The sequence below is a fragment of the Balaenoptera musculus genome, chromosome 12, assembly GCF_009873245.2.
Source record: "Balaenoptera musculus isolate JJ_BM4_2016_0621 chromosome 12, mBalMus1.pri.v3, whole genome shotgun sequence".
In the NCBI taxonomy this organism is placed as follows: domain Eukaryota; kingdom Metazoa; phylum Chordata; class Mammalia; order Artiodactyla; family Balaenopteridae; genus Balaenoptera; species Balaenoptera musculus.
In genome coordinates, this window is record NC_045796.1 from 9,240,691 (window position 1) to 9,259,317 (window position 18,627).

Genomic DNA, 18,627 nt, shown 5'->3' on the forward strand with positions numbered 1-18,627 from the left:
TGAACAGGGACGTCAGTGCAACGGACCTGCGTGAATCCCCCAGCCCCTAAGCACGCTCCTGCAGGCCACTCTGTTCTCTTCCAGCCTCCCCCAGCCCGTTCTTTCTCCTGGCTTCTCTTCCCGCTCCTGTCACTTCTCACCTTTGTCGCCACGGGACTCCGTGTCACATCTGCCAACAAGAGCACTTTGACCCTACCAGGCACTGAAGTCCCGTACATGCTTCAGGTTTTCAGGCTTTTTTTTTTTGTTTTGGTAGGATGTTTATTGGCTGCCAAGGACTTTTTGTGATTTGCAGGTCCATGCTGTTCTGAGCGCTGGACGACGGTTGCTGGCTGACCTCCAGATAAGCACAGCCCTGGCCCCTTGCTCAACAGGAGGGCATCTGCATGGCCTACCCTCCGCGGGGGGAGCAACTCGAAGCCTCCACTCAAGTCCTTCATTCAAACTGTGGTTTTATAGCTCCTCCGTTAGTTACTGGCTCAGCCTGGTCTACTTGGCTGTCAAGTAACAGAGCACAGGACTCCCGCAGGAGACACGGATTGCCGTCAGCTACCACCCACACGGCTTCAAACTCTCTGCCTCTCCACGTCCTGGGGAGATCACGCCACCACACGCCACCCCGGCTGCCCTGCAGTGCGGGCCCAAGGAGACTCGGAATGCGAGGACCTCCTAAACATGCTACGTGTCACTCCGCCACAAGGTCACAATTCCACTCAGCATTCCCAGCGGTGCTATTCACATCTACCACAAATGAATGGCGCCGCCGGAGCTGGACAGAGGCAGTACTGCTACCCTATCTCTGTCTAGGGTTTAATTAAAAGAAAGACCTCTGTAACACCCATCTGGGACTGACATTTTGTGCAAGTCAGCTTTCCTATGTTGTGTTAAAGTGATCAAGTCCGAAACTTCTACAGAAGCAGGAGGAAAAACCTTTCCTTCCACCACACGTGTTTGCATTCAGGCAACACGCCCAGATCTTGCGTCTCTATGTCCACAGTCAGAGAAATCAGCAGGGGTCCACTGCAAACCTCTAAAACCTCAAATGCACAGAGAAACTCACACAGTCCCGTCTTAAGGCCGCCTTCAGTTGTGGGAACCTGCCCGCCAAACCTCTGGTCACAGACGCTGCTACACGCTGCAGAGACTCCCGGCAACCCTTCTCGCCACCTTTTGCAACTCAAGTGCTAAACTTCTTTTTAATTCTCTCTCCTCCTTTTCCGGATGTCCCGAGGGGCACCCAGGTGACTCTGTTGCATCAAAAGCAAGCTTTAGGGATGGCGTCATTGGGGCCCTGGACGGGTTTTTCCTCATTAAAACCCCTGAACTTCACAGAAATAATAGGGCTGAAGTCAGCATATTGTAAAACTCATAAACCTCGGTATCCCCGAGATCTAAAGAGGCTGCAGCAGGCCCCAACGTGGCAAAATCATCAAAAAGCCAGCGGAGAGCGCCTCTCTCTACCTGGCGCTGGGCTCCATCACAAAGAGCAGTAGGGCGCCCAGGGCGCTTTTCATAAGAGGTGACGAACAGGGCCACTGCCCGGGGCAGGGTGTCACCACCTTTCCAGCGGGGAGGCCGGGCGGGGGCTCCGGGAGGGACAAGCCACTCCTCAGCCATCTCCTTGGAGCTGCCCTGGGGAAGGACGGGGGTCACCCGGTTCTCCGGGAACGAGCAGGGCCAGTGCTGGCCTCGCAGGGCCTTCCTGAGATGCGCTCGGGCCAAGGCCCGCCCTGGATCCCTGACCCCGTCTCCGCTGCTAACTCCGGCCGGGCCGGCAGGCCCGTGGAGGGGCCCCTGAGCCGAGTCACCCCCACGAAGCCCCGGCTGCGCCCCGAGCTCCACGTGGGGGGGGGCCGCGGCAGGGCTCCCGGGAGCGGGACGCGGGAGCCCCAAGTCCGGGCCCGGGCCCCCCGGGGGACCCCCGCCCCGCACCCCGCTACGCGCCGCCCGGGCCTGCACTCACGGTTCCATCGCGGGGCCCCGGTCCTCTGCGCCGGGCGGGCTCGGGGCACAGCAGCCGCGGCAGCCGCAGCCGCAGCCGCAGCCGCAGCCGGAGCCGGAGCTGGAGCCGGAGCGACGGCGGGCCGGGAGCAGCCGGCTCCCCGCAACTCGTCAGAGCCCGACGCTCGGCCGCGGTCACGTGCACGGAAGCGGCTCGCGCTGCGGGGGGAGGGGCCGGGGCAGGGGGCGCCGGCGGGGCTGGCGGGGCTTCGAGGCCGCGGGCAGGGGCCCAGCGGCGCGGCCACCTCCCCTGCGCCCCGGGAGCCCAGAGGCCGCCCTGGGACGGGGGTGGGGGGGGCGGGGGCCAGACTAGGGTTCACAAGAGAATGAATGAAGGGCCTCTCACTCCTTGTCCCTAGCCGAGGGGACAGCACGTTAATTCAATCCCCCTCCTGCATCAGGGCATGAGCAAGGCCGTGGGAGTCCACGAATGCCCTGCCGGTGTCTGAAAGGCCCCTTGGTGTCTGCATTTTTCTGGGGGGAGTATCTATAAGTTTTCATATTCCCAAAGAGGTTTGTGACCCCAAAGATGTTAAAAGCCAGGGCAAACCTCTGACACCCCCAAGTGATGACGACAGGAGAGCCTTCCCAGCTCTTTCCGGTAGCTTCTCCCGCAAACCTTTTCTGAATTACAGCTACCATAGCGTGCAGATTTTCCGTCCGCCGTGCAAGCGCTGTCCCTCAGGAAGGATGTGGGGTGGAGGCAGGGCAAAGCAACAGCCAGAATCCTAGGAATGACAAAAGACTATTTCTCGAGTTTTTTTCACACACTCTGGAGTGGGGAGGAGAGGGTGCTTCCTGACAAGACCAGGGAACACAAACGCCAGTAGCTCTGCGGACAGGGGGCAGCAGTGTCTAAAGGGGCAGCTGCCACTCAGCGCTATGAGAGTGCCTGACTTCAAATATGACTTCTCGTGTGATATCCTTCCGATTCTAAAATGTTCGAAACTAATTCAAAAAAGATTTTAAACTCTGAGGATGAAAGCAAACACGTTTGCCGGCGGCATTTGCCCAGAGGCAGCCGGTTTTTACCACCCAACTGAAGCAGGATTATCTGATATAGAAATGCCTGCTCTGAGGACTGTGCCAGCCACCTCACCTCCCTGAGACATCCCCGCAGATCCCTTGCTGTTTTCCGATGACTCCAGGTTTTAAAAGAGGTGACATCTTTGAGGCCCAAACTGCCTCCCGGTAACTTCTCCAGGAAGCTGGTCCTCCCTTGAGCTGCGGCCCAGCATCACTTCAATCACTCTTATCCTCAGTTATTTGTTCTTCCAACATTAATTGAGCTCTCAGTGTGGGCCGGGCACGCCTCTCAGCTCTAGAAACACAAGGTGAATACATGGGCAAGTCCCTCTCCTCCTGGGACTAACCTTCTAGTGGAGGACACAGCCAGTGAACGAAGAATAACCAAATAATTCCACAGTCATCACTGTGATGGGAAAGGAAACGGATGGGTGCTGTGAGGTGTCTGTGACCAAGGCAGGGGACCCATGTATTCTGGGGCTCGGAGGAAGCTGTCTGATCATCAGCCATGCCTCACAGGACACTCCTCCACGTCCACCTCCAGGCTCCCCTCCTCTGAGCGTGCTGCTGTTTGGCAAGCTCCCTCGCTAAGCTCAGAAGGGAACATGTATCAGGTGAGGCCTGTATCAGCCTGAGAGTGAGTTCATCCTTTGGCAGCTTCAACCCATTGGGCCCATTATTCCATTTTCAGGTCATCCCCTCAGCTGTCCACTCAGGTTCATGCTCTCCAGTGAGGATAACAGGCAATTGCTGAGCACCTGCAAAGCCTAAGGCCAGAGCCAGTGAATCCTCTTAACAACTTGATGAGTTATCAGTGGTCACTGTCCTCATTTAGAGCTAGGAAACTGAGGCCTAAAGACGTTACCTGATTCTCTCAGGAACTACTGATAAGAACCCAGCATGACCTGACCCCAATGTGGGACCTCCAATGTTGGTGTATCATGCACTGATGAATGTGAGAGGGATACAGTAACCAGCTGAGGTCGGACGCAAATGGGCCGCCAGCTGTAGTCTCTCTAACCACAGAGATACTCAGATGCTAATAGACCACCATCTGTAGTCTCTAACCAGAGAGACACTCAGCCCACATTTATCAACTTTGTTCTTATTTTAAAACCTTCTAAAATCCAGTTATACTATGTCCACAGTATTCCCCAGTAATTTCATTTAATTAGGAAATTTGACCCATGGGTAAATGAGGATATATGTATTTGAAACCCTGCCTTGCTTCAAAAAGGATCAAGATGTTAGAAATAAGATTGGCCTGACACCACTTATTCTTAGAAAAACGCTGCTCATATCTAATGTTCACTTCATTTTCTAAGGGCCAACAAACCATCCTTTTAAATAATTTCCTTCTAGAACAGGACCAAAGTCAAGCCCACCAGTCTGCAGCTTGCTGACTCCCACTCACAGCTGTTTTTCAGAGTTGACCGCAACAACTCAAGAGGCCCATCTGCAAATGCTGTGATACCCTAGGAAATCAGCTGTCTGTTCCAAGAGACGTGAACTCACTTCCCACTTCAGCAACTGACATTCATCTAGCATTTTGTAGATACACTCTCGTGATTTCCTTGCCTATCTTATTAATAATAATCAGTAATGGCTAACACTGAGGACTCATGCTCCAGCTGAGCACTGAGTTAAGAAACAGAAACAACTTATTCCAGTTCCCCCAGCCTACTGTCTTACCTGGGGCTGCCACAACAAAATGCAGCGCGAGAGGCTTACGCAATAGAAGTCCATTTCCTCACAGTTCTAGAGGCTAAAAGTCCAAGATGCAGGTTCTGGCCAATTTAGTTTCTGGTGAGGGCTCTCTTCCTGGCTTGCAGACAGCCACCCTCCTGCTGTGTCCTCACCTGGCCTTGCCCTGGTGTGTGCTAGAGGGAAGAGAAAGAGCACGAGCTCTCTCCTGTCTCTTCTCACAAGGACATAACCCTGTCAGATCAGGGCCCACACTTACGATCTCACTGAACCGTAATTACTTCCTTGCTCCTAATACAGCCACGCTGGGGGTTACAACTTCAACGTATGAACTTTGAGGGGATACAAACATTTGTTCCATAACCCTCCTAAGTGGAAGATTTCTTGAAAAGAAAAACTGACGTACATAGTACACTGAATATGGAAGAATTCAGTGTCAACAACTCTAATTGCCTACTCTTTCTTCCAAGGCAGGAAAATCTCAGTCTTGACTTTCCCTTAAGCATGATGACAGTTGATGACGGTTCATGTTAGCAACATCTCTTGGCCTGTGGTTTTGACAGCTCCTGGACAGTCATGTGCTGCTGACTCATCTTCCCTGCAATAAGCAGAGGTACTTCCATGAGCGGCTCAGTTCTCTCCCCATGGTGCCTTCCCAGGACCGCCCCACCCCCATCATTTGAAGGAGGGCTCGCGCCTTCCCAGCCCACTTGTTGCATCACACGTGGGAACTTACTTCTCATTGTCTTATCTGCTCCTAAGAACTGATCATTAGAAGCAAGGGTCCACAGCAATCCCACCACTGGGCATATACCCAGAGAAAACCATAATTCAAAAAGACACATGCACCCCAAAGGTCATTGCAGCACTATTTACAATAGCCAGGTCATGGAAGCAACCTAAATGCCCATCGACAGACAAATAGATAAAGAAGATGTGGTACATATATACAATGGAATATTACTCAGCCATAAAAAGGAACGGAACTGGGTCATTTGTAGAGCCGTGGATGAATCTAGAGACTGTCATTCCGAGTGAAGTAAGTCAGAAAGAGAAAAACAAATATTGTATATTAACACATATATGTGGAACCTAGAAAAATGGTACAGATGAACCGGTCTGCAGGGCAGAAATTGAGACACAGATGTGGAGAACAAACGTATGGACACCAAGGGGGGAAAGCAGCGGGGCCGTGGCGGGGGTGGTGGTGGGATGAATTGGGAGATTGGGATTGACATATATACACTAATATGTATAAAATGGATAACTAATGAGAACCTGCTGTATAAAAAAATAAATAAAATAAAATTCAAAAAATAAATAAATGGCAAAAAAAAAAAGAAGCAAGGGTCTAACTCTTATTGGTTCAAATGCTTTCTCTTGCTTATCAAGTTCAGTAACACCAGGAGCACAGAAGTTCTGCCCAGCACTTATTGACAATATAAGGCTATTGCTTTTGCTTTCTTATCATTGTACTTGTTCCCATTATTTATTGTTGCATGACAAACTGCCCTGACATGTAGTAACTGTTGTAGTTATCTATTGCCACACAACAAGTTACGCCAGGACTTTGTGGCTTGAAACAGCACTTATTATCTCTCAGTTTCTGGGGGTCGGGAATCTGGGTGCAGCTTTACTGGGTCCGTTGGCTCAGGCTCACTCACAGGCTGAAGTCAAGGTGTCAGCCAGGGCTGAAGTATCCTCAAGGCTCAAGTGGGGAAGGATCTGCCTCCAGGCTCACATTATGGTTGTTGGCAGCATCTGGAGGTCACACGCAGTTCCTTGCCACGTGAGGCAGCGTACAACACGGTAGCTTTGCTTCCTCTGAGTGAGCATGTGAGAAGAACCAGAGAGAGTGAGAGCTCAATGGAAGTCAGTCCTTTGTCACCTAATCTCACAAGCAAGATCCCCTCACTTTTGCTCTATCCTTTCCTTTGGAAGCAGATCACAGGTCCGCCCCACACTCAAGGGGTGGGGATCATGCAAGGGTGTGAATACCAGGACGTGGGGGTCAGTGGGAGCCATTGTAGATGGCTTGAAACAGCAGTTGATTATCTCTCATGGTCTGTGTGTTGACTGAGCTCAGCTGGGCAGTTCTTGCTGGGGGTCTCTCTCGAGAATGCAGTCAGATGACATCTGGGGCTGCAGTCACGTGAAGGCTCAACTGTGTGGGACATCCAGAATGGCGTCTCTACTCTGGTGGAGGCATGTCTGGTGCTTGAGCTGGGATGGCTGGAAAGCTGGGGGCTGGCCAGGCAGTCTTCCCTCCATGTGGCTTCTCCACATGGCTAGTTTGGGCTTCCTCACAGTTTCAGGGAAGTGGGACTTCACACACGGTAGCTGGTTTCTCCTGGGACAGATGCTCTAAGACACCTAAGCAGAAGCTGCAGGGCTGCAATGATCTACCCTCAGGTGTCATTCAGCATCTCTACCACCACATTCTATTGGTTAAAAGGGAGCCAGAGCCAGCCCAGATCCAAGAGGAAAGGACAACAAAAGAGCATGAATCCTGGGAGGAGAGGCTTTTTGGGGTACCATCTTTGGAGACTCGCTACAATAGTCCTGAAGTCCACAAACGAACATGTTTGCTTCATCTCTTTTCTTCAACTCCAAACGTAAGATAACTATGCACAGAACTTTTGGAGTCACTTTTAAGTTTCCTACTGTGCTAAAGAGTTTACATTTATATTATCTCATTCTATCCTCTAAGCAACCATTAAAACAAACACGCTCGGGACTTCCCTGGTGGCGCAGTGGTTAAGAATCCGCCTGCCAGTGCAGGGGACGCAGGTTCGAGCCCTGGTCTGGGAGGATCTCATGTGCCGTGGAGCAACTAAGCCCGTGCGCCACAGCTACTGAGCCTGCGCTCTAGAGCCCGCGAGCCACAACTACTGAGCCCGTGTGCCACAACTACTGAAGCCCGCGCACCTGGAGCTCGTGCTCCGCAACAAGAGAAGCCACCGCAATGAGAGGCCCGTGCACTGCAGTGAGGAGTAGCCCTCGCTCGCTGCAACCAGAGAAAGCAACGAAGACCCAACGCAGCCAAAAATAAAAAATAAACTAAATAAATTTTTTAAAAAACCACACAAATACGTTCTTTTGCCTCGGTACCTGTTGGTACGTGCAATAATGAAGACTAGTGAGTCTGCCGGTGCCCAGCCCTGCTGTCTCACACACAGCTCAGCACAACCCTTACTCAGGGCCCCCAGGTGCTCCTATTCACCAGGAATTAGCGTCCGTATACCACACCCTTCTCTGCCTTTGGTAGTTTGAGAGTTTCAAGTATCAGTCCCAATTTGTCAAACTAAAACATGTCTTTTATTCTCGACCTCTGAGCAGTGCCATCCCACCACCATCTCCTGTGACTTCACTCTGCTGACCTTTATTTGTCCTCAGCTTTCCAGGGCCTGGCACCCAGCCTGGTACAGAAAGAAAACCGACACATGTACTGAACAAATGACCCCACTGGATTTGTTATATGACTGGTAATACACCAGTGTGTTTTCTAATAGTTTAAGAGAATGGGGTACACCTTCCCATGGAAGGAAAGGAAAGGGGGTTACAGGGCAGTGAATGTATCCCTTGGAGGCAGGATGTCTTCCAGCTTGAACAAATTGCTGGTCCTGGTTTTCCTGAGACTTTCCTGGGTTTAGTACTGAAAGTCGCCTGTCTGGGGACCCCTGAGTCCCAGGCAACCCAGGACAGTTGGTCACCCTACTTCTGGCCCGTATTTTTTTTCTGAATTACTGGGCAATTGTCTTAAGGTTTAAAGAATGTCTTAGCTTGGATCCCTCAAAAACAGACCCTGAGGCCAAAGTTTCCATGTTAACTTTATGGGGAGCAGGTTCAATCTCTGCGAAACAAGGAGGGGAGAGAATGAAGGGCAGCAGGGACACGGGAGGGTAAATTCAAGGAAGCGCAAGCTGCCCACAGCTTCCCGACCAACACAGCTGGTTGCTCGGTCTTCCAGGATAGCTCGAGAGGGACAGACAGACGCTACCAGGGTAGCTCCGGAAAGGCAGACAGAAACTACCATGTCGGGAAGGAATCTGTTGGCTCTGTCCTGCCATCTGCCTCCCACGGGTCAGAGTCTGACCTACACACCCGGGTTATGTTCTGGGCCCCCGCAAGTGGCCACCGGGGAGCCAGGGCCTGTGGGCACCAGTCCAGTCAGTGTGGGATGAACCAGCCTCCCTGCCAGTCAGCTCCCAGGGCTGCTTAGTCTGTGGGGCGCAGGAGGCAAGGGCTGGGAACCACGTGAACGTTCACAGGATGGCTCAGGTGAGGAAGCAAGGTACGGGGCCGCAGTGGGGGTGGGATGGGTGGATATTGGGCAGGGCCCGGCAGATCTGGGGACCTGTCAACGGGATCCAGTACGAAGAGGTGGCGAAGGCTGAAGTCGTTGTTGCAGATATCGGGGAAATGAGCAGCCTGGGAAAACCTAGCAGGATTGGGGGGCTTTGTTGAGGCCCCAGCTAAGGCCCACGACCTCATTTTTTTTTTTTTTTTTTTTTTTGGCCACTCCAAGATGCATGCGGAATCTTAGTTCCCCGACCAGGGATTGAACCCGTGCCCTCTGCAGTGGAAGCGCGGAGCCTTAACCACTGGACTGCCAGGGCAGTCCCCTGTGATCTCATGTTAACGGTGACTTCCCTTAATGCCTGCCCGGTAGCGGTTTCCTCCTGCAACTGAGCCATGTAAGCACAGAGAAGAGATTTTGGTATTGATCAAAGGCTGGCGGCTCCCAGGCAGCTGAGACAAAAGGACAGAGAAGCAAAGTAGTTTAGGACAATGGGCCTCAAAATTTGCTGAAGTCAAAATCACTTGGGGGAGCTTTAAAAAGTCCTAGTGCCCAGGCATCAGTCATTTTTAAGGCTCTCTAAAGGATTCCGATGTACAGCAAATTTGATAACCAGGGGTTTGGGGCATTGGGAAGAGAGATTAAAAAGATGGATCTATGCTGAATCGGTTTCAACTCCTTCTTGAGGTCCAGTTGCATTTTTGCTCTTTGGTTTTGTAAATTATCTCTGTATCTTTGTAATAAATTCCTTCCTTTTGGCTGAAATTAATACTTGTAACCAATAATATTAAACGCTACAGTACCATATCTCTATAAAGTGACAGTTAATGCCTCTCAGTGTCCCTGACATTGCTCTCAACAAGGAGGACTGCAGCCAAGTTACCATTCTTATTTCAGCAAGGAATGGCACTTGAGTGTGCACGTCGCCCTGCACAAGCTGAAGACGGCCCACTCTTGGGAGAATGCCCGGTCTGGAGCTCCTGGACCATTCACCACTGGGCAACAGCCATGCTTGTCCTTTCCAAATTGACTTTTAAGTAATCTTTGTTGGCCTGAATCTGAAATTGGGGGCTCTCTTCACTCAAGAGCATGGGGTTACACCTCAGAAACACTGCCGTCATCATGCTGGATAGATCAACCCGGGGAGACTAATCATCTTCATGTAGAAACATAATCCCATTTTCAGGTCCTCGGGGACCTGATGGTTAGATTTCAACATGACTGTTAGCTGCACTGCCCCACAAACAAATACAGCTACTGGGCGCTCTGCCAGCTACGTGGGTGAATTAAGAAGAACTGAAAGTGCACAGCGGTCCCGGGTTACAGCAACATTGTTTCCAGGTTTGCTTTGGTCCCGTCATTCCCTAGGAGACAGAGCGGGCGGGCAGTGCTCCACCTGCCCACGTTCCCCCCATCCTGTGTGCAGCACACTTGGGGGGCCTGGCTCACCCCAGAGAGCCAGGCTTCCAGCAGGCAACCACCCACCACCCAAGCCATGTCCTACACACCAAACCAAGCTGCTCAAATAAGGGCCACGATTGCAAGGTAGGGTAAAGGCTGAGTGAGCAGTCCCAGGCACACATGGGGCCATCCAGATGCAGGTCGGGGGTCACCGGGCTGCAGAAATCCTCTGCTTTGCCTTTGAATATACAGAACAAGGGGATTTATCCTGACTTCCTAGGTGTGGCCTAAACCACACAGCTCAAGTCGAGGGAGAGGGATGCGGCAGGAACGCTGGTATGGAAAAGTCCAAGTAGGCGTGGCAGTGCCCTGCAGTCCCGCCTGGGCAACCCCAAGCCTAAAGCAGTGGCTTCCGAAAATCCCGCCTCCTGGTGCGTTTCCCTTAAGAGACGTGCCAGAGAGAAGAGCATCCTCAGGTGGAAGGCAGACCATTCACACATTTCTTTCATTGCTGTTTAGATTCCATTTAGTTATTTTTTCTTAATTTACGGGAGCAGGTAAGGTATTAACAAGAGATTTCATTTCAGGATAGGGAAGGAAGTGCTACAAAATAGTTGCTATTAAAGAAAGGGCCTTAAGCGTTTTTGCCTTGTGGGGATTCTCCCTTGAGAACCACGGCCCAAAGGCCACGGGGCTGTCTTTACTGAATGCAGAGTGGGGACAGGACTAGGGAAAGAGAATGAGCGCTCTGGAAGAAGGAGGGAGAAGCATTCCAGAGTGGAGAGGCGCAAGCGTGTGTGTGCCCCAGTCACCTCTGCTGCTGACCCCGGCCGTGACACCCCAGCTCACGCACACGTGACTCCCAGTGGACAGCGCACCTACAGAGCCTGGGGCCCTGCCTTCTCTGGCTCTACCTGGAGTCTCTCCTGGCAGACTGGTCACTTGCAGGCCGTCTCTCACTTCTAGGGCGACGAGCTGGCTTGATTTTCCTGGGACTGAGGGGTTTCCCAGGACACTGGACTTTCAGTGCTAAAGCCAGGACAATTTGGTCTCCCTACCTCTAACACAACAGCTCCTGGGCTGGCTGGGTTCCTCCCATACTAGAGGCCCGGGCCAGAGCTGTGTCCTCTGCCCACATCCACAGCCTCCTCTGCCCCAGCGCACACACGTACACATACCACACACCACACACACACACACACACACACACACACACACACACACACCTTTCCCAACCTGAACCTGATAAACCTCAGGCAGTTCAGGTGACACAGAGAAGACTGTAGACACCCCTGCTGGGGAGACTGTCACTGGGCCACCCCCTTCAGACCCACAGCTGTCTTGGTTTTAGAGCTGGGAGGAATCTGAGATGATTCCACAAGATGCACAGACCTGATTCCAAGACGGCAGCAATGGATCCAAGTCAGGATTCAGTCCTCCTGACTGTTGTTCATCAAACACTCCGCTGCTAGTTTAGAAAGTATTTGCAGAGAGGCACCTAAATCCACAGCCCTCTATCAATCGTGCCCCTCGCAAAAGACTCAGAAGTCCTAACCCCAGGTGCCTGTGAAGGTGGCCTTTTCTGGAAATAGGGTCTTTGCAGATGATCAAGTTAAGATGAGGTCAGAGTGGGCCCTGGTCCAACATGGCTGGTGTCCTTATAATGAAGGGAAATTTGGATGCGAGACAGACATGCATAGAAGGAAGACGATGTGAAGACAGACAGCCATCTATGAGCCAAGGGACATGCGGGGCCACCAGAATCTAGGAGAAAGGCCTGGAGCAGGTCCTCCCTCACAGCCCTCAGAAGAAACAAACCTGCCGGCATCTTGATATCAGAATTCTGGCCTCCAGAACTGTGAGACCATAAATGCCTGTTGTTTAAGCCCCCCAGTTTGTGGTATTTTGTCACGGTGGCCCTGGAAACTAATCCAGAGCCCCAGCTTTCGTATTTCAGGGACAAGGCATGCTTCACGCTTTGGATGTCCTGCCCCAGCTTGGAGGCCTGTTCTCATCTGGCAAATGACGCTCTTTCTGCTGTAAGAGCTGAGTCATCACTGCAGCCGAAGAAAGACTGGGGCCCCAGAGAATAGCTGGGGTGCTTACACCTGCTCTGCTCCCCAGGAGATGAATATCTTTCTCTTTTCTTCTTGGTTCAGAGCAAGATGTAGCATTAAAGAAAAAAAGAACAAAACAGCTCTGTTGCGTGGGCCGTAGCTCGGCTCACATTAAGATACACATAAAAATAATGAAGCTGGGGTGAACCACCAGGAAGAGCTCTGATAAGCATACAGCACCTCCGTTGTTGAATTCCAGGTGCAGTACAAATACAAGCAGCCAGTTCAAGGCATTCTGGACTTGCCTTAAGCACAGAGTTGTGCCACCTGGACACACCAAGTGATGAATGAACAAAGCACCATGAAATGGGACTGGTGGGTATTGTGGGTCCAAGGAGGCTACCACTCCCCTGGGGAGTGTGCTTCAAGCCTGGGCCTAATTATACCTTCATCATGCCTCAGTGATGGGGACTCAGTAGACAGATGTCCAGCAGAGAAGTGCCAGCTGGAAAGTGAGAAGTAGGGGACACGGTGCACACACAGCACAGGGAAAAGGCTGCACGCCGGCCAGCAAGCGGCCCCTCTCTCAGGCCTCCTGGGGTTGTACTCAAAGCACCTGATGGGAACCTGTACTCTGTAGAAAGGAATCATTTTTCCAGTGTTAAAGAAAAGGGTGCTTAGCCCTGCAGCTAAGAAGGTACCCTTATGAGTTTGGAAAGCCATAACCAAGGTGCAGAGCCTAAGGGTGAGGGACAAAATGGCACTGATATGACAGTGGGAGACGTCGCCCAGGGCTGGCTAGGGAGAGACGGGTTGGTGCAGCTGTGTCGGGATCCCCTCGCTGGGACACAGCCCCAGGGCCTTCATGCATCAGGTGTCAGCCGGGATCCTGGTGACGCTGAAAAGCAGAGCATCAGTGCAGTGTTTACCAGACGAACTGCCCGACCCATCTCTTAGTTTTAATGTTTTAATTGGCATTTCCCTGTTTCCAGAGTTGGAGCATTTCTTCATATGCCTTTTGGGTTTCCTACTCCGTACACTCTCTGTTCTGATGTTTTGCCCATTTTTGGATATTTTGCCATGTCGTGGTGGTGGTGGTGTAGGATTTCTTCATATATTCTAAATAGGAGCTCCAGGGACTTCCCTGGTGGTCAGTGGTTAAGACTCCATGCTCCTAATGCAGGGGGCCCGGGTTCAATCCCTGGTCAGGGAACTAGATCCCTCATGCCACAACTAAGAGCCCACATGCTGCAACTAAAAGAGCCCGTGTGCTGCAACTAAAGATCCCGCATGCCGCAACTAGAGATTCCACATGCCACAACTAAGACCTGGCGCAGCCAAATAAATAAATAAATAATTTTATAAATAACTAACAAACTAAATAAATAGTGGCTCCATATAAAGAATAGATCTTGAGAAAGAGAAATTAAAAAAACAATCCCATTTATTATTGCATCAGAAAGAATAAAATACCTAGGAATAAACCGTTCTAAGAAGGCAAAAGACCTGTACTCTGAAAACTATAAGACACTGATGAAAGAAATCGAAGATGACACAAACAGATGGAGAGATATACCATGCTCTTGGATTGGAAGAATCAATATTGTCAAAATGACTAAATTACCCAAGGCAACCTACAGATTCAATGCAAACCCTATCAAATTACCAGTGGCATTTTTCACAGAACTAGAACAAAAAATCTTAAAATTTGCATGGAGACACAAAAGACCCCGAATAGCCAAAGCGATCTTGAGAAAGAAAAACGGAGCTGGAGGAATCAGGCTCCTTGACTGCATTAACTAAATATTTTCTAATGTAGTTTAATAATTTTCCACTATATATTTTTAGTTAATTTCCTATGTTATATTGAGTGGTTGCTCTAGGGCAACCAATGCCCAGCAGGTTCTTCTCAGTTTTACTGGGAGCTCACATGGGACTCTTCAGTTAATAATTTCTACCTTTAAAAACTAGGGCAAAGGGTTTCCCTGGTGGCACAGTGGTTGAGAATCCGCCTGCTAATGCAGGGGACACGGGTTCGAGCCCGGGTCCGGGAAGATCCCACATGCCGCGGAGCAACTAAGCCCGTGAGCCACAACTACTGAGCCTGCGCGTCTGGAGCCTGTGCTCCGCAACAAGAGAGGCCGCGACGGTGAGAGGCCCGCGCACCGCGATGAAGAGTGGCCCCCACTTGCCACAACTAGAGAAAGCCCTCGCACAGAAACGAAGACCCAACACAGCCAAAAATAAATAAATAAATAAATTTGATAAAATAGGGAGTGATTTAAAAAAAAAAAGCTAGGGCAAAGTATGGCTGCTTGTAATTAGTGGAACCTCTTCTGTTTGCTCATTCATGTTTTTCATGCAGCAGTTATCAGTTGAGCACCTATTATGAGATGGACTTTGTATCAGGTGCTCATAACATAGAGATGGGTAAGATGTGGTCCTGCCTTCATGGCGTTTGCAAGGCCCTGGGAGAGGTAGATGATGAGAGGTGATCCCAACATGGTGGGTATAAGCTGTTACAGAAATGCTGGAAGAGTATAAGAAGCGGGAACTACCCAGACTGGACCGGGCAATGGGGTAGGGAGAGACCAGGGCCACAATGAAAGGAGGTGCAGGTTGTCTACTGCTCAAAGACACCAGCCAAGGGGCCAGGTGAAACCCAGCTTATACAACCAAGATGGACTTGAGACCGTGTCAGCCTGCAGTGTAAGAGTCATAATGAGAGGCTTTAGGAAGGAGATTGCCCCTGAGTTTGGCCTTAAGGGATAAGTAGAAGTGACCCAACCATAGGAGAAGAAGGGCAGAGTGAGAAGAAAGAACTAAGGTAGAACACAAGCCTCCCAATTTAAATGGGAGGGATTTGGAAAGCCTGTGATTCAGTACCATCAGACATCGGGGCATCTGTTAAAATGCAGATTCCTAGGACACATATTTTTACTGACTAATTCAGAATCCCTGGGGGGTAGGACCTAGGAATCCTCATTTATTAAACAAGTTCCATGGTAGCTCTTATACACATTAAAGTTTGAGAGCCCCTGACCCAACCCAGCACCTTAGAATTCAGCTTCATGCTGCCTTTGCTGTTATACTGACCCTGGGTTGCCCTAATAAAACTCCTCATACATTTTTTTTTCAGACCAAGTTCTCAAAATGGGGCCTCTACCTTATTCCTTTTTCTTTCCCACCTTTGGATCCAGCTCTAATAACTGGAATTTTGTTTTATTCTCTTTGTTTGAGACCCTGACTTGGAAACCTTCTAGTAGCCCCAGGCCTTTGTAAATGGAGGTAGAAATGTCAAAAGCTTTGCAACTCAAAATGTGGTCCACAGACAGGCAGCATTGGCATCACCTGAGAGCTTGCTGGAAATGCAGAATCTCAGCCCAGAGCCTGAATCAGAATCTGCACTGAACAAGGCCCCTGGGTATGTCCTAGTTGGAAGAATGAAAGAAGATAATACAGGCTTTGTTCATGTCAGCCCTCTCTTCTATGAAGACTGGAGTCCTTTCTTTGAGACTCAGCCCAGGAGGGTGAGAACCATCAGGGACACAGGCCTCCTACCTTTCCTGCTGCCAGACACACCATGGGGCCTCCAAACCCAACCTTTTCCTGGTCGTCAGCCTGTGGTCTCTCCCATGCTCCACAGAAGCTGCCCTCTAACCACTGGATTGGACTTTCTATCAGCACCCAGCAGTTCTAATTCCACACCCCAGTCCCCCCCACTCCCCCAGCATACCCAAGCTGACCACAACTGAATGTTCCATCCTAAGAATCAGTGCTCTGTTGGGGGCTGTATAGATCTTTTTTTCTGAGTAATTTGAAATCTGAAATCGTCTCCCGCAGTGGTTAGAGACAAGGACTGTGAGGGCATACAGACTTGAGTTTGAATTCTGGCCATAAAAAGTAACCTTGGGGGCTTCCCTGGTGGCGCAGCGGTTGAGAGTCTGCCTGCCAATGCAGGGCACACGGGTTCGAGCCCTGGTCTGGGGAGATCCCACATGCCGCGGAGCAACCAGGCCCGTGAGCCACAATTACTGAGCCTGCGCGTCTGGAGCCTCTGCTCCGCAACAAGAGAGGCCGCGATGGTGAGAGACCCGCGCACCGCGATGAAGAGTGGCCCCCACTTGCCGCAACTAGAGAAAGCCCTAGCACAGAAACGAAGACCCAACATAGCAATCACTCAATCAATCAATAAATCAATAAATCTTAAAAAAAAAAAAAAAAAAGTAACCTTGGACAAGTTACTTGATCTTCTAGACCTAACCGGGTTGTTGGGAAAATTATATAAGATGATACATATAACCTCTTAGCCCAGGGCTTGATACATAGTGAGTCTACAGTAGCAGGGTAGCAATTTTAATATCTGACAATATATAGTTCAAGGGACAAAGAAGGACATTGTAGACTAGCAAAAGGGACAACAGGGCAAGAAGAGACGTCCATTATAAACATATACGTACCCAACAATACAGCCTCAAAATATATCATCCTCTGGTTGTGGGATTAGAGGAATAGCTAATGAGATGATGACAGACTCAAGATTAGAAATAATGTCCAAAGGCTGAAGGCGGGAAAAAACGGTGAATGCAGTCTTGGGCCATGTGAATAGAAACACCATGTCTGGATCAAGCGAGGCGCGATACTCCCATTTCTGTGCAGGGCAGACCATCACTCAGAGGGATCGGTTCTGGATGCCATGCATTATGTGGGGCTGTGACAAACCAGGATATTACTTCCCCCTCCCAGTCCACAATCCCTTTCTTACGGTAACATCATCTCCTTTTTAAAATATTTATTTATTTATTTATTTATTTTTGGCTGCACTGGGTCTTCGTTGCTGCATGCGGGCTTTCTCTAGCTGAGGCGAATGGGGGCTACTCTTCGTTGCGGCGCACGGGCTTCTCATTGCGGTGGCTTCTCTTGTTGCGGAGCACGGGCTCTAGGCACACAAGCTTCAGTAGTTGTGGCACGCAGGCTCAGTAGTTGTGGCGCACGGGTTTTGCTCCGCGGCATGTGGGATCTTCCCGGACCAGGGCTCAAACACGTGTCCCCTGCATTGGCAGGCGGATTCTTAACCACTGCACCACCAGGGAAGTCCCGTTTAGTGCTGTTAATCATAGTGCCATGGCCTTGGGGGAAAGTAGGGTCCATTCTGAGCTCAAACAGTAAACAGAGACTCTGCCTAAGAAGCTTTGAGGGGCTTCTCTGGTGGCGCAGTAGTTGGGAGTCCGCCTGCCAATGCAGGGGACACGGGTTCAAGCCCTGGTCCGGGAAGATCCCACATGCCACGGAGCAACTAAGCCCGTGCACCACAACTACTGAGCCTGCGCTCTAGAGCCCGTGAGCCACAACAAGAGAAGCCACCACAATGAGAAGCCCGCGCCCCACAACAAAGATTAGCCCCCGCTCGTCGCAGCTAGAGAAAAGCCCGTGGGCAGCAATGAAGACCCAACACAGCCAAAAATAAATAAATAAAATAAATAAATTTATAAAAAATAAAATTAAAAAAAAAGAAGCTTTGAGACCGTGTAGAGGACAAGGTGCAAGAGGCGAACATGAGAGAAGGGCATCTCTGGAGCCCCTGGAGGGACAAAGAGCTCTAAAAGACAGTCCCAGCTCCAGGGGGCAAATCCTTCAGGATCACACAGTGAGGGCCTGAAAGGGGCCACTGGATTTGATGCTTCGAGGTCACCAGGGACCTGGGCAAGAGCAGCGCCAGGACGGGTGTGGCGCGTTCCAGGGTTTCCAGGCAGATCCAGGAAGAGACAGGACCACAAGGTGGCAGTGGTGCACAACAAGCTTTGTCCGGTGACACGTGGACAGGGTGAACGCAGGGCGGTCCCTCTCAGCAGGAGGACCCTCCTCGCCCAGACAGCAGTCAGGGCCACTACTCAGGGGAGGAGAGGGCAGGGAACTCCCGGAGGAGAGGGGGTCAGAGAGGGGGATTGTGGGCCCGGGTGGTGTCGCTTGGCAGCAGGGTGGGGAGACGGGGTCAGACGGCTCCCAAGGGGAACCATGATTCAGGGTCTTTTTATAGCCACAGGGTTTGTCATATCAATGGCTATATCGATGGCTAGCAGATTTTGGGTGCAGTTTCACAGGTGTGCAAAGCAGGGACTCTGAATGGCTAAAAATATG

General features: G+C 50.8%; 1 protein-coding gene across 3 annotated transcripts in view; it reads right to left on the minus strand.

The window, feature by feature from the left end:
* TMEM181 (transmembrane protein 181) overlaps nucleotides 1-18,627 on the minus strand; it is a 72,459-nt gene that overhangs the window by 48,109 nt on the left and 5,723 nt on the right. Inside the window, exon 1 of one of the 3 annotated variants that reach the window (XM_036871003.1) lies at nucleotides 1,964-2,119. The exons of 1 other annotated variant lie outside the window; for it this stretch is intronic. In XM_036871003.1, coding sequence (XP_036726898.1) covers nucleotides 1,964-1,971 — 8 coding nt within the window. In that variant the 5' untranslated portion in view covers nucleotides 1,972-2,119. Of the gene's footprint in view, nucleotides 1-140; nucleotides 160-1,963; nucleotides 2,120-18,627 lie in introns of those variants that run through there. One more of the 3 variants, XM_036871006.1, reaches the window with a different exon arrangement.